At 37.1% G+C, this 12,566-nt stretch overlaps 1 protein-coding gene and 1 long non-coding RNA gene across 10 annotated transcripts in view; one reads left to right on the forward strand and one right to left on the reverse strand.

The window, feature by feature from the left end:
• The window catches only part of LOC125453159 (uncharacterized), a 167,941-nt gene extending 159,645 nt beyond the window's left edge, over positions 1–8,296 (forward strand). For all 3 annotated transcript variants that reach the window (XR_007247710.1, XR_009443960.1, XR_009443980.1), the window contains 2 exons: positions 1,455–1,540; positions 8,181–8,296. This is a non-coding gene — a long non-coding RNA (uncharacterized LOC125453159). The remainder of the gene's footprint in view (positions 1–1,454; positions 1,541–8,180) is intronic.
• abhd18 (abhydrolase domain containing 18) overlaps positions 1–12,566 on the reverse strand; it is a 98,222-nt gene that overhangs the window by 764 nt on the left and 84,892 nt on the right. For all 7 annotated transcript variants that reach the window (XM_059643644.1, XM_059643581.1, XM_059643625.1 and 4 more), the window contains one exon: positions 5,388–5,550. In XM_059643644.1, the coding sequence (XP_059499627.1) occupies positions 5,388–5,550 (163 nt within the window). The remainder of the gene's footprint in view (positions 1–5,387; positions 5,551–12,566) is intronic.

Genomic DNA, 12,566 nt, shown 5'->3' on the forward strand with positions numbered 1-12,566 from the left:
GAAGAAATGTAGACGAGATGAAATGTGGTTATTTAGCACTTTCAGTAATATCAGTTTATGTCTATTATACACTATCTATTGTTAACAATTGGGAACAAAGAAGAACAAAAACAGAGACCTTTGATTAGAGTTCTAAACTTATCCTAAATTCTTGCATACAAGTCTGAATACTCACACTCAGAAGTCACAAAGTGGTTTCCAACCTCCAATTAATTTCTTTACTTCATTATTACAGCCATGACCTTTCACATCATATTTTCATGTCCGATAGAAACAGAAGCAATTATCCCTTTCAGCACTTTATCTTCCACCAACTCCTGGGTGGAAGATAAACTCAATTGTTTTGGGAAGGGAGGATCACGACGGCAAACCACATTTTCAAAGCAAGTGGGACTGGTAGCCATGACTGGTCAGCCCATATAACTGGTGAAACAGCACAGAAAGCTCTATCTCCAGGTCATTTCACTAAAATTAATCTAAGGCAGTATTTACCAGGCAGCATGGTGGCTCAATGGTTAGCACTGCAGCCTCACAGTGCCAGGGAACCCGGGTTCAATTCCAACCTCCAGTAACTGTGTGCAGAGTTTGCACATTCTCCCCATGTCTGCGTGGGTTTCTTCTGGGTGTGCCGGTTTCCTCCCACAGTCCAAAGATGTGCAGGCTAGGTGGATCGGCCATCCTAAATTGCCCGTAGTGTTCAGGGGTGTATGGGTTACAGGAGGATGGGTCCAGGTGGGATGCTCCAAGGGGCAGTGTGCACTTGTTGGGCCGAAGGGCCTGTTTCCACACTGTAGGGAATCTAATCTAATCTAATCTACCCTTCACAATCTCTATTTACTTAATGTTATCATCATAATCTATTTTTCTACTTAAAATGCAACTTTGCCATTTTCCTTATCTACCAAGTGGTGATACATTTCATAATTTTACCACCAATAAGAAATTTATCCTAAATTCTGGAAGGGAATTCTGCTTAACTATTTTGGACTCCTAAATTTGATCACCAGCACAAGTGGAAACATCTTCAGGACCTGATCAAATCCTTTCATTATTTTAAATGTCTCTTACCACAACACTTCTCTAAGGAGGTGCCCAGATCCATTTAACATTTCTTGAAAAGATTATCCTTAATGTTCTGGTATAATACCTTAAACTTGGACAGTTATTTGTCAGGGCTCTGTACTGCCTCCCCTAATTATAGAAACATTGGGCACCTGACATTAACCTAGGCCACCCTGCATTCGTTTCCAATCCACTTGCCATTCAATCCAATTGTTATGTAGCCAGGTACACCTGGCTACAGATTTCTGTGTGTTCCTTTGTATGTGCAGTTTGGTTACCACTCTGGATCCAAGTTCTTAACTTTCATTTCCACTTCTGCTTCCAATATAAAATAAAACTTTCTCTATTCCTCTCCATAATAAAAATGCTTCCTTTCACTTCTCCTATTTTAGATATTCTGCCCGACCAAGATCACACTCCAATCCTCTAGTATTCCTTGACTTCCCTGCACTTCTGCTGTTCCAGGCTCGACCTTCAAGTAAGTCTACAACTAATTATTTCTCTCCTGGTATCCTCTGATGGGTCCATTGAAGCATTCGGCACTGTGCATAAGGTTTTTAATCAGGGGCTTACATCAAAACATTGAATAAAATATAGCTATGGGGTAACAACATTTTGCCCTACTTGGTGATATTTTGCACAATTTGCCATGCAAAGACTGTCATGGCAGTTGTGTGGCTCTAAGTTGAGGATCAACTACACTGGCATTTCTTCTCCAACGAACATCTCATTGTTCTATCCCCTTTAGTTCCTATTTAAAATCCTTGTTCTCCCTTGCCCATTTAAGATCCTTAAAAGTCTTTTGATCAGAGTATCTTCAACACTTTTTTTGCCTTCAACCTCTGCCCTGGACAACTTTTCATCTGAGGTGATTTCACAAAAATTGGACCTCAACTCCTCCAAACGCTCTATCCCCGTATCTCTTGATTCCTTAGTACCAAAAAAATCTATTGACATTTTTGAACTTATTCAGCAACATAGCTCTCTCTCTAAAGATTGTTCAGTGATGAAATTTTGTCACTTCAATCCTTAATGATCAACCCCTCATTCTGAGAATTCAACATCACCCCAACCAGGAGAAACATCTTCTTGGTACCTATCCAGTCAAACGTTTTTAGAAATTTGATGTATTTCAATTAGATAATTTCTCATTCTACTAGATGACTGGGATGTCCAGGTCCCTCCAAACACAGAATTAACACTAAAAATATTCTCTGAATATTTGAACCTCAAACCGTCATCTCACTTAATTACGCTGTGTTCACTGTCCTCATTATTGCCTTGTTAATGTAAACTCCCTAATCCATACCTGCAGCTACTCTCTTTACTTTGCCATCTCATGTGGCTTCACATTATCATGGTATCAGAAACTAGGTTATCTTTGATTACCTCCTTGCACTACAATCCATCTACATCAAACTCTATCAACATCCCCCTGCCTTTTCCCATGTTCATTGCTGGTGAAAACAAAATCCCAAATCACTTACGACTGTACTTGCAAAATCTCAGTTGTCTTGCATTTGGCCCACCTTTTGTCATAACATTATCCACAGCTGATTTGGTGAACCAGACTGTGATCACCACATGAGATGCCATGGCCCTCACCCAGACTGTTCCACTGTCTTACTCTGGCCATTCACTGTGGTACTGCTTACATTTTTGCTCTTTTAATTCCAAAGGATGCAGACTTGATTATATACGTATATAACTTGTTCTACCATTTTCCATTAGACCTAGTTGGAAAATGTACTGCATTTCCCCTAAGAAAGCCATAGAATCAAATCAGCTCTTATCAAAGTCATAAACAACATCCTGTGTGACAATAATAAAGATAAACTATTTATCCTTGTCTTTCTTCATCTGTGTGCAGTATTCAACCTGGTTGACACCACCAGCCTTCTCAAACGTCTCTCCATTATCATGCAGCAAGTGGGACCCCAGTCATCTAATCCATTCTACCTATCCAATCATAACTTCACTTCCTGCTTCTAAATGCTTAATTCTGATGCCCTTTAAGGGTCTATGCTTCACAGGGAATTATTTCTCATCCACATGTTTCCCCTTGGAAACTGTAAATAGCGTCAAATTTCTTGTGTCTGCAGATGACACCCAGCTCTGCCTCACCACTTGTCTCATGTTCTCCACTACCTCTAAATGATCTACATTACTGATTAAACTGGAGTAGGCCATTAGGCCCTTCTAGCCTGCCCCACCATTGATTATGATCATGGTTGATCATCAAACTCGACAACCTTTCCCAATTTTCCCTCATATCCTTTTGTTGCCTTGAGCCACAAATGCAAAATTCAACTCCGTCCTGAAATCATACAACATGTTGGCCTTGACTGCCTTCTGTACTTGCAAATTCCAGAGGTTCTCCACTCTCTGGGTGAAGAAATTTCTTCTCATCTCAGTCCTAACCGGTTTATCCTGTACCCTGAGACCATGACTCCTGATTCTGCATTTCCCTATCACTGAGGGCATTGTTCCTACATCTACCCTGCCCAGGCCTGTTAGAATAATATAGGTCGCTGAGAGCCCCCTTATGCTTCTGAATTCAAGCAAAAATAATCCTAATCAGTTTAACCTCCTTATGGGTCAGTCCTGCTATCACGGGAATCAGTTTGGCAAATCTTTGTTGCACTCCATCTGTAGCAAGAACATCCCTCTTCAGATAAGGAGACCAAAACTGCACACAATATTCCAGGTGTGTTCTCACCAAGGCTCGGTGTAATTGCAGTCAGACATCCCTGCTTCTGTATGCGAATACTCTCACTCTGAAGGCCAACATACCATTTGCCTTCTTGACTCCCTGCTGCACCTGCATGCTTTCCTTCAGTGATTGGTGTATGAACACACTCAAGTCTTGTTGCGCATTCCCCTTTGAGTCTACAACCAGGAAAATAATCCATCTATTTCTGAAGAAGGGTCCCAACCCAAAACGTCAAGCTTTCCTGCTCCTCTGATGCTGTTTGGCCTGCTGTGTTCAGCCAGCTTCACACCGTGTTATCTCTAATAATCCACCTTCCTATTTTTGCTCTTAAAGTAGATAACCTCACATTCATCTACTGCATACTCCATTTGCCATGCATTTGGCCATTCATTCAACTTATCCAAATCACATTTAAGCATCTCTACATACTCCTCACAGCTCACCCTCCTATCCAGCTTTGTGTTATCTGCAAACTTGGAGATATTTGAAGGAATTTCCTTCAATTAAATATTGGGAAGATATAAACCATTGTCTTCTATTCCAAGTTACTGGCTCAATCCCTGGCAATTATTTGAGGCTAAACCAGACTATTTGCAACCTTGATGTTATATGACCATGTAGCCACATAACCACTACAAAGGCTGACTCATTTCCACCTTCATATCGTCACTGGCACAGTGATCGTCTCAGCTTATCTGTGACCCTCACCCATGCCTTCTTTTATCTTTAAACTTGCCCATCCCAAAGCACTCATGATGGCCTCCTACATTCTATTCTCCCTAAGCTTTAGGTAATCCAAAATTTCACTGTCCATATTTTTATTCATAACAGGTCTTATTCACCACTTACCATTGTGCTTGTTCAGTTACGCCAGCTCTTGGCTAAATAACACCTACATTTTAAAATTAATATCCAGTCAGACTGTTTTGGAATGGAAGTAGGGAGAAGAATGGCTTTGCTTGAAAACAGCACAAATGTCCATTCACTTGTAAAAGTATTCTTCCATCTGAAATTTGAGATTAAGCAATTATCATAGTCTGTGATCTCCCCTGATTCATTTTTGTATTGGAATGTGTATCAGACAATAAGCTGCAAATGGTACTGAACTCTGGTTGAATCAAAATACTAATTAGGTTAAGTGTTTTGACATTTTAATTAAAGGATACTGCTCTTAGCGGATGGAACTGGTCTACACTTAAGATAGATACATGTAACACATCAATTTAGATGTGACAGACAAATTCAAGAAAATCTCTGTAATTTTATGCAGTGTGCTTCTCTGGGGTTCAGGAAATACAGTAAGTCAGTACCAGTTTGAGTATTCCCTCTTGGTCTTGCTACTCCCTTAAAAGGTCTACTTGCAATTGTTGGAATTCCTATGTCCCAAAACCAGCAAGTTGCTGTGAAACTGCCTGTTTGATAACTCATCTCTTCACTTCACTAAATAGTTGGCTAGATATTTATTTGTCTCTTCAGCTGGGTATAATGCTCAATGTAGAAGAAAAATACAATTACCTTCAAAAAATGTTTGTGCTTGTACCTTTACACTCAACAACGTTTCCCTTTAAGACAACTGATAAATGCCAGTTTGATCATTCTTCACTGCTTTTACCTGAACAGGCCTTGTTTGAAAAGGTAAGCACTGATGTGACCACCTTCCAAGTATCTGATTTCACACCCAGGCCAGATTTCATTAAGGCTACGTACTCCAGCTCGGGGAATGTAGGCATCTTCCTTTGCTTGGACCACTATGATCAGACTAGGATCTACTGGCACTGCAAGTTAAATCAGACAAAAGGCAATCAGAACTTTCAGGAATGTAACATAATTTCCATTATTTGCTAAATGAAATACTCCACCAAAGAGAAAGAGTACTTAATAAACAGCAGAAGTGTAGGTTTTGATTTACATTTGTTTCATTTCAGGCATGAAAACCCATTTCTGCTTCAAATATTTATCCAGTCTTCCCTGTTAAAAGATGTAATAGATACGGTGTCAACCATCATGATTTGCTGCTAAACACTATTTCATATAAAGAAATTTTTCCAACCTTGGTTCAACGATAGTTTTAATTGAAATTTCAACAACTTCCCAACTTGAGGCAATATTTCATCCAATTCTTCCCATGAAAATACATTATTAAAACAATTGGAAATAGTTACAACTGAAATATATTTTCCCATATTTGCTGTCATCTGGAGTTCTCTTCCCCTTGAATATTTTTGGAAAAAGAGTGCCAAAAGCTGGACATATTGGTTGTATTTGAGAGTTAAGAGTTAAGTCAATGCATAACGCTTTTGCCCTTCCATTATATGTCCCTATTTCTAAACTGCAATATTTGACTCAATTTTTTAATGATTTTATGCACCTATGCAGGTTTGAGAAATTATGTAACCGAATGCCTTTGTAACTAATTCTTAAGTGTCCTTAAATTAATTGTATAATTCTCGAAGTACTTTACTCCTAAACCAGAGACCTTTCCACATTAAATAGTGCCTGTTATCTGTCATGGCATTCTCCTAACTTATCAATGATCTCTGATTTATAAAAATATCTAGTGCTGCTCAGAGTTTATCAAACATCCTATTTCTGTGTCACACCTTTGATGTTTTGTTTGCCACAGCAAAATCCAAATCACCTCACTATTCAGAAAACATAAGTGGGTATGACACTCACTTCAATAACTCTTTTGTTTAGGGTAACAAGGTATTTCTTCAGGTTGTACTTCCTCTCCACAATCTTTTTCACAATTTTTGCAACACACTTTGAAAGGAATCAAGGGCTACAGGGAGAGTGCAGGGAAGTGGAGTTGAAACACCCAGCCATGATTTAAATGGCGGAGTGGACTTGATGGGCCGAATGGCCTTACTTCCACTCCTATGTCTTATGGTCTCATAGTCTAAAACACTGTTATGACTCAGAAACAGCCAAACCAAATCAGCCTTTCTACCTCTGTATTCACAATACAGTAAAATTAAAACCTTCAAAATTGACCCCAATGGTTGCCTACCAGACTTTTTTGAATAACATATCCCAAACTCTACAAGTAATCAATTCTAGACACTGTTTTGCATCAAACACAAGGCTTAGCAATTTATTAATGCAGTAACTTTAACACAGTAAAATTAAACAAAGTAGTCTAATTAGTCTCTACTTTCGACCTAAAATACCTTTGTTTTCAACCCCATTCACACAAAAGACAGACAGACAAATGAACACAGTTAAGGTTTAAACTAAAGAAAATTATAAAACTGGCCAGATTACTGTAGTGATCTTCATGACGTGATGTTCCACAGATATAGGTGACAGTTTATTAATTGATATTCTGAAGACGTTGATCAGGGTCACGTTTACAGCTCACAGAGATAAAGGCAGTAAGACTTCTAACTTAGTTTCTTGTTCTGTGAACTTGCAAGAGCTGGCAAAGAAGTTATGCAAGGAACTTTCAAATATTCATGCTGCAGCTTCAACAGCCAGATTACTTTTATAGAAAACTGAATTCATTCACTGACTCCTTCTCTGACAGACTGATAGTCTCCCCCATGAGGTTCCAGTTACCACACATTTGCTAGCTGCTGGAGGAGAAGATCCTTTCCAGACTTGCTGGCTGTTTGTTCGCTGAGCTGGAAGGTTAGTTTTCAGACGTTTCGTCACCATTCTAAGTAACATCAGTGAGCCTCCGACGAAGCTCGTCAGAGGCTCACTGATGTTACCTAGAATGGTGATGAAACGTCTGAAAACTAACCTTCAAGCTCAGCAAGCAAATTCACATCCAGAACCTCAACCTGAGCTACAAATCTTCTCAAAACTCGCAAGCAAAAGCTAGTTTGATCTAGTTTCTTTTTAACACAAGCTGTTAGCTAGTCCAAAAGTCAGCTTTAGCTTACAGTTTCCAAGTCACAGCTCTAAACCAAAGTTAATAAAATTAATGAAAAAATGAGCAAGAGTTCTAACAACACATTTTGCTGAACAATTGTGGAAATTTTTAAACTACATTCACTATATTTCTTTATCCAGTCATTTCTTAAAAATAATCTCAGATTAGTCTAATGACGTGTCTGTATTAAACCCTTACTGCCTGCCTTCAAATGAAAACATCTACTGCTAAATACTTGTTATTTTGTCTCAAATTATGAATTTGAAGAGTGTGCAACAATATCAAATTATTATTCTAAGACCTATGGCTATAATTACTATTAGACTAATTCGTCTATAAATACTCAGCTTATTTTTCTCGAATAAAAATGTGACAGTACTTGCTTGTCAATCCTGTGCAATTTGCATTCTTGAAGATTGAAAAATTGTGGCCACAGCCAACTTGGTTCAGACCCCCTAGTTCAACAGTCTAGAGTGCATGCCGTTCAGACACTGAAAATAGATTAACTAGTTATTTCTTTCATTGCAGTTTATGAAACTTTGGCATGTGCAGGACACAACATTCAGAAAACAGCTACGTCGAAATGTAAACATTCCATGGGAAACATTTCAGAAAACCTTAGAAAAAGTATAAAAGTACAATAAATAAATGTGATTTTTCTTGTCTTTGTTCTATTTTACCTGAATGTAAAGGTATTATTTATAATTAAGTAATGAACTTTTTTTCTTTTAGTTTTATTTCTGGGTTCCGTTAGTACCATGCAGGCTTGTAGGCTATTTAAAGAATAAAAGAAGTTATTCAATTACTTCATAATTAAAAGGAAATTTTAGCCTGAATTGGCAATTATCTCGTACAAATTGTTGTTTGAAATCTTAATTCCTAACTTTTGTATGTCTTCTAAGAGAGACAAATTAGTAAATCCTCAAGACTAAAAATTTAAATGAAACACAAATTAGTTTATAAAAGAAATGTAGATAAAAATTAGTATAAAAACACTTACCCCGATAACATTTTACCCATAATTTTCACTGTGAACATAGTGACATATGCCCGGTTTAAAAGCATCAGTTGCAAACAACCAACATAGAAAGCATTTTTTTCTGGGTAAGCTGTAGGGCTGTCATGGGGAAATTTTTTAATGTCAGTATTAAATAGGAGGTATTCCATTTTTGGTACAAAAGTACTTTCGACTTCAGAAGAGCAAATGTTTTGCATCAAAATGACATTTCTATTAGTATTGTTACACTAATGAGAAAGCTAATTCAGTGTTAAACTGGAACAATTATGTACCTTGGTACTAAAATGTGATGATGGACATGAGGTCAGAAATGGAGACATTAACTTCCTCAAAATACCTGAAGACAATAAAGGAAAAAGGAAGTGTGAATGTGAAGAGTGTGAACAGATCACGGTTGCAGTTAATTTGCAAAAGGTTAGAAATAAAGGTGTGTTAACCTGAAAGCAATAATTACCATTTAAGGACAGAAATGTGTAACCTTAATAACAATTTTGTTTCACCTGGGGAAAATTAGGAACCAAAAATGCTAAAGTTGTCAAGAGAAATAGAGATGGATAAACTGAATGTGGGTGACTTTATTTATAAAGAGCTTACAACCTTAGAAAAGTAACGCTTCATTGATTGATCATGTTTCCACTGAGTTAATAAACAAGTGACATGTTTCAAAACTAGGAATACATTGCAGAAAACTTAAGAGGAGGAAATAAACAATGGAATGGGCCTGTAATTTAGAGACTTACACTAACAACTGTAATAATGATGAACATTAGATTTGTCTACCTTATGGTAGATAATCTGTTTTTGATGAAATTAGGTGATGTTTTGAGATTGCAGCTCTGATCTTTTTAGCGATTAATGCTGAAGGTCACATGAAAGAACACAGAATTAAATCTGCTTTGAAGTAGCCAAGCAGGAAAGTTACGTTACCTAGAACATTTAGGAAATAGGAACCAAAATTTTACCAGTGCAAATGAAGGTAGTCCTGGTCCTAAAATTATCAAGATAAAGAAATTGAACGGTTGTTTTCATTGGTATGATGTAGAACATAGTTAAGAATAGTTAGTTGGAAAAATGACAGATCAAACAACAAAAGTAACAGTTCAAGTGGGTGCAAAAGGGTTGGACCAAAACCTTGAGGCTCAGGGATAGTGATTACAACAAAATGGTGTTTTAAAATTTGGTAGAAGAATTATAGAACAGGAAAACTGAGGAACTTAATTACAGAGGGCAAGCAAAAGGTGAAATTAAGCAAGAAACCTTATTCAATGAAGAGAAATAACAAGAGTCACCATGAACATGTAATTAAAAGGATAGTCAAATAACAAAGACACATGATGAAAGGGATTATGTTAAATTTAAGAGTAAAGGATTGGCAGTAATTCTCATGTATAAATTTTCAAAGAAATATGAGGTAGAACTGAAGGACCCAAAGTGAATGTGGTAAAGCTATATATGATAAAAATCTAAATGAAACTAATAACAAAGTTTTGCATTAAAAATACAAAAATCACTAGTTCAATGCCCAAATATCTCAACACTTCAGAAAGTTGGCAAATACATAGTAAAAAGTTTGAGTGCAATTTTTGAAAAGCTTTGTAAACAGGAAATGAGACAAAAAAATGCAGAATAGGAAAGATTATACTCTTGTTTAAGCAGAAAAAGATAAGCCTGAAACTGTAGGCCAGCTTTTTACTTTTACTTTGCCTGTGAGAAGTTATTTTAATCAACCTGTTCAGGCATATTATGACACTCGTTTGCAGCAGCTGGGAATTGGGCCAAGACTTACTGGCCCAGAGGCAAAGAGATAGAGAAGCTATCATTCTGCAAAAAAGAGTCCCTTAGCTGTGGAATCACGTTGAGGCCAAATTAGTAAATAATCAGAAGTACCAGCTAATTGGGAATCATCCACATTGACTTTTAAAGGCGGGGTAAGGCTTGGCTAATAGAAATTTTGAAGAAATTACAATGTGCAGATATGGGAATGCAGTAACTTTTCAGAGGGTGTTTGCTTAAGTGTAACACAAGAGACTTTATGAAAAAAAAAGTGTCTGCTTTATTCTATCTTAGCTGTCAATGGCAATACCAGCAGTTGTTACCCATCCCTAATTTGCTGTTACAGAGTGACTTATTTGGTTATTTAAATAGTCTGTTAAGAGTCTAACACTATGCTGAGAATCTGCAATCACATCCAGGCCAGACCAGGTACAGACAGCAGATTTATGAAAAGTTTTATGGATTTAGCAGTTTCAATTGCTTTCAAGTCCAGATATATTAACTGAATTTATTATTAAATGTTAATCCACTAGCTGTCATGATCGGATTTGAACCCACATCTTCAGAACATGAACCTGGATATCTGGATTACTGGTCCAGTAACATTATTACAACACCTTTAGGTGAGGGGCAGAAAGCAAACAGTATGTAAAATGCTACAAGAATCTGTAGTGAAACATCTTTTTATTTTCCATTTTAAGAAATTTACATATGCACCTGTACAGCGGTGCTGAAGTTTTCAGATAACACTAAACGTGGGAATTGCAAAGTAAAGATAGATGCAGGATGCCAAGCAGATTAGCAGGGTGTGCAAATAGGTGACAGATATAGCTAATTGTATAGAAAGGTAAATTGTTACCTTTTCGGGACAAAGTGATAGCGTCTCATGGTAGAACCATTCAAAATACAAATGACAAAAAATCTAGGAGGTGCAGATACATGGATCTTCAAAGAGGAATGTTTCAGAAAAATCATAAATAGCAATGGGATGTTATACATAAGGATTCGGTGCTGAATATCAAAACAAGGTAATTCATTTGAATTTTTAGAAGACGTTAAGAACAGATTTGAGTATTGCAAGCTGTTATAGTTTGAGAATGGTTTTTCCCAGTGTAACTTCATTTCATGGCTTGAAATCATCAAAATCCTTCAGTAAGAATTAAGAAAGTGAGGGCAGGGATATATGAGTGCTTAGGAGCAGGGGTCAGAGGGAGCTTGAAAGTGTGGGTGCTCCAAAGATGGGGAGCATGGCTGCTGTAGCTCAAGTGGCAGTCTACAACACAGTCTTTCCTGCCTCAAAATTTGAGCTTGTGATTCTACCAAGAATCCTGACACTTACTTTGGGAAACTTTGCAACATGGGGTAGGACAATAATTAACTGGAATTACCCTAGGACTAAGAGATTATAATTGTTGATGAATAAATGATTGAAAATTGAGAGGTATTTCTCTGTAAGAGAAGATTGAGGAAAGGGCAAGTAGATGATGTTGAATTTATGGAAGTATTTGAGAGATTCGAAATCAAAATCGGATTTTTGTTGGCAAATCATTAATGGGATGAGAGGCTCTGCCATCATTGCAAGTACAAAAGACAGATATCACAAGAAAATTTTTTTGTTACTGGATTGTGGGATGTTTTACCATGAATGATATTAAAATAGATTATTTAACTTAAAAATGGACTTGCTAAGTAGTGAAAATAAAAAATATAAATTCATATATTGCAATAAACAAAATGCGCTAAAGTAAAGATCTTTATTAAATCAACGATGGTGGACACAAGTGCGTTTTACTGATGTTAGGATTGCTGACAGTAAAGGATTATCTACTGCAAAGGTCAAAGAGAGTTTGCAAACAATAAAAAAGAGCTGATTAGCAAGAATAAGGATTGTTATTATTTCCTACAAAATGCATTTTGCCGTTCCCTGCAAAAGTCAGTTCCATGCTTGAGAGTATATACAAGTTCTCAGTTTTGTCAGTGCAATCTCAATTTGAGCAATACGTAAATACAGATGGGGACAAGTCCACCAGTTAATTCATATCTTGTCCATTATCCTCTGCTGCTTTACTGAGGGAGCAGAATTTTGTCTCTAACATTATTCTGACATTGGTCATAAAGACAGG

This window comes from Stegostoma tigrinum, chromosome 1 (genome assembly GCF_030684315.1).
Source record: "Stegostoma tigrinum isolate sSteTig4 chromosome 1, sSteTig4.hap1, whole genome shotgun sequence".
In the NCBI taxonomy this organism is placed as follows: Eukaryota; Metazoa; Chordata; class Chondrichthyes; order Orectolobiformes; family Stegostomatidae; genus Stegostoma; species Stegostoma tigrinum.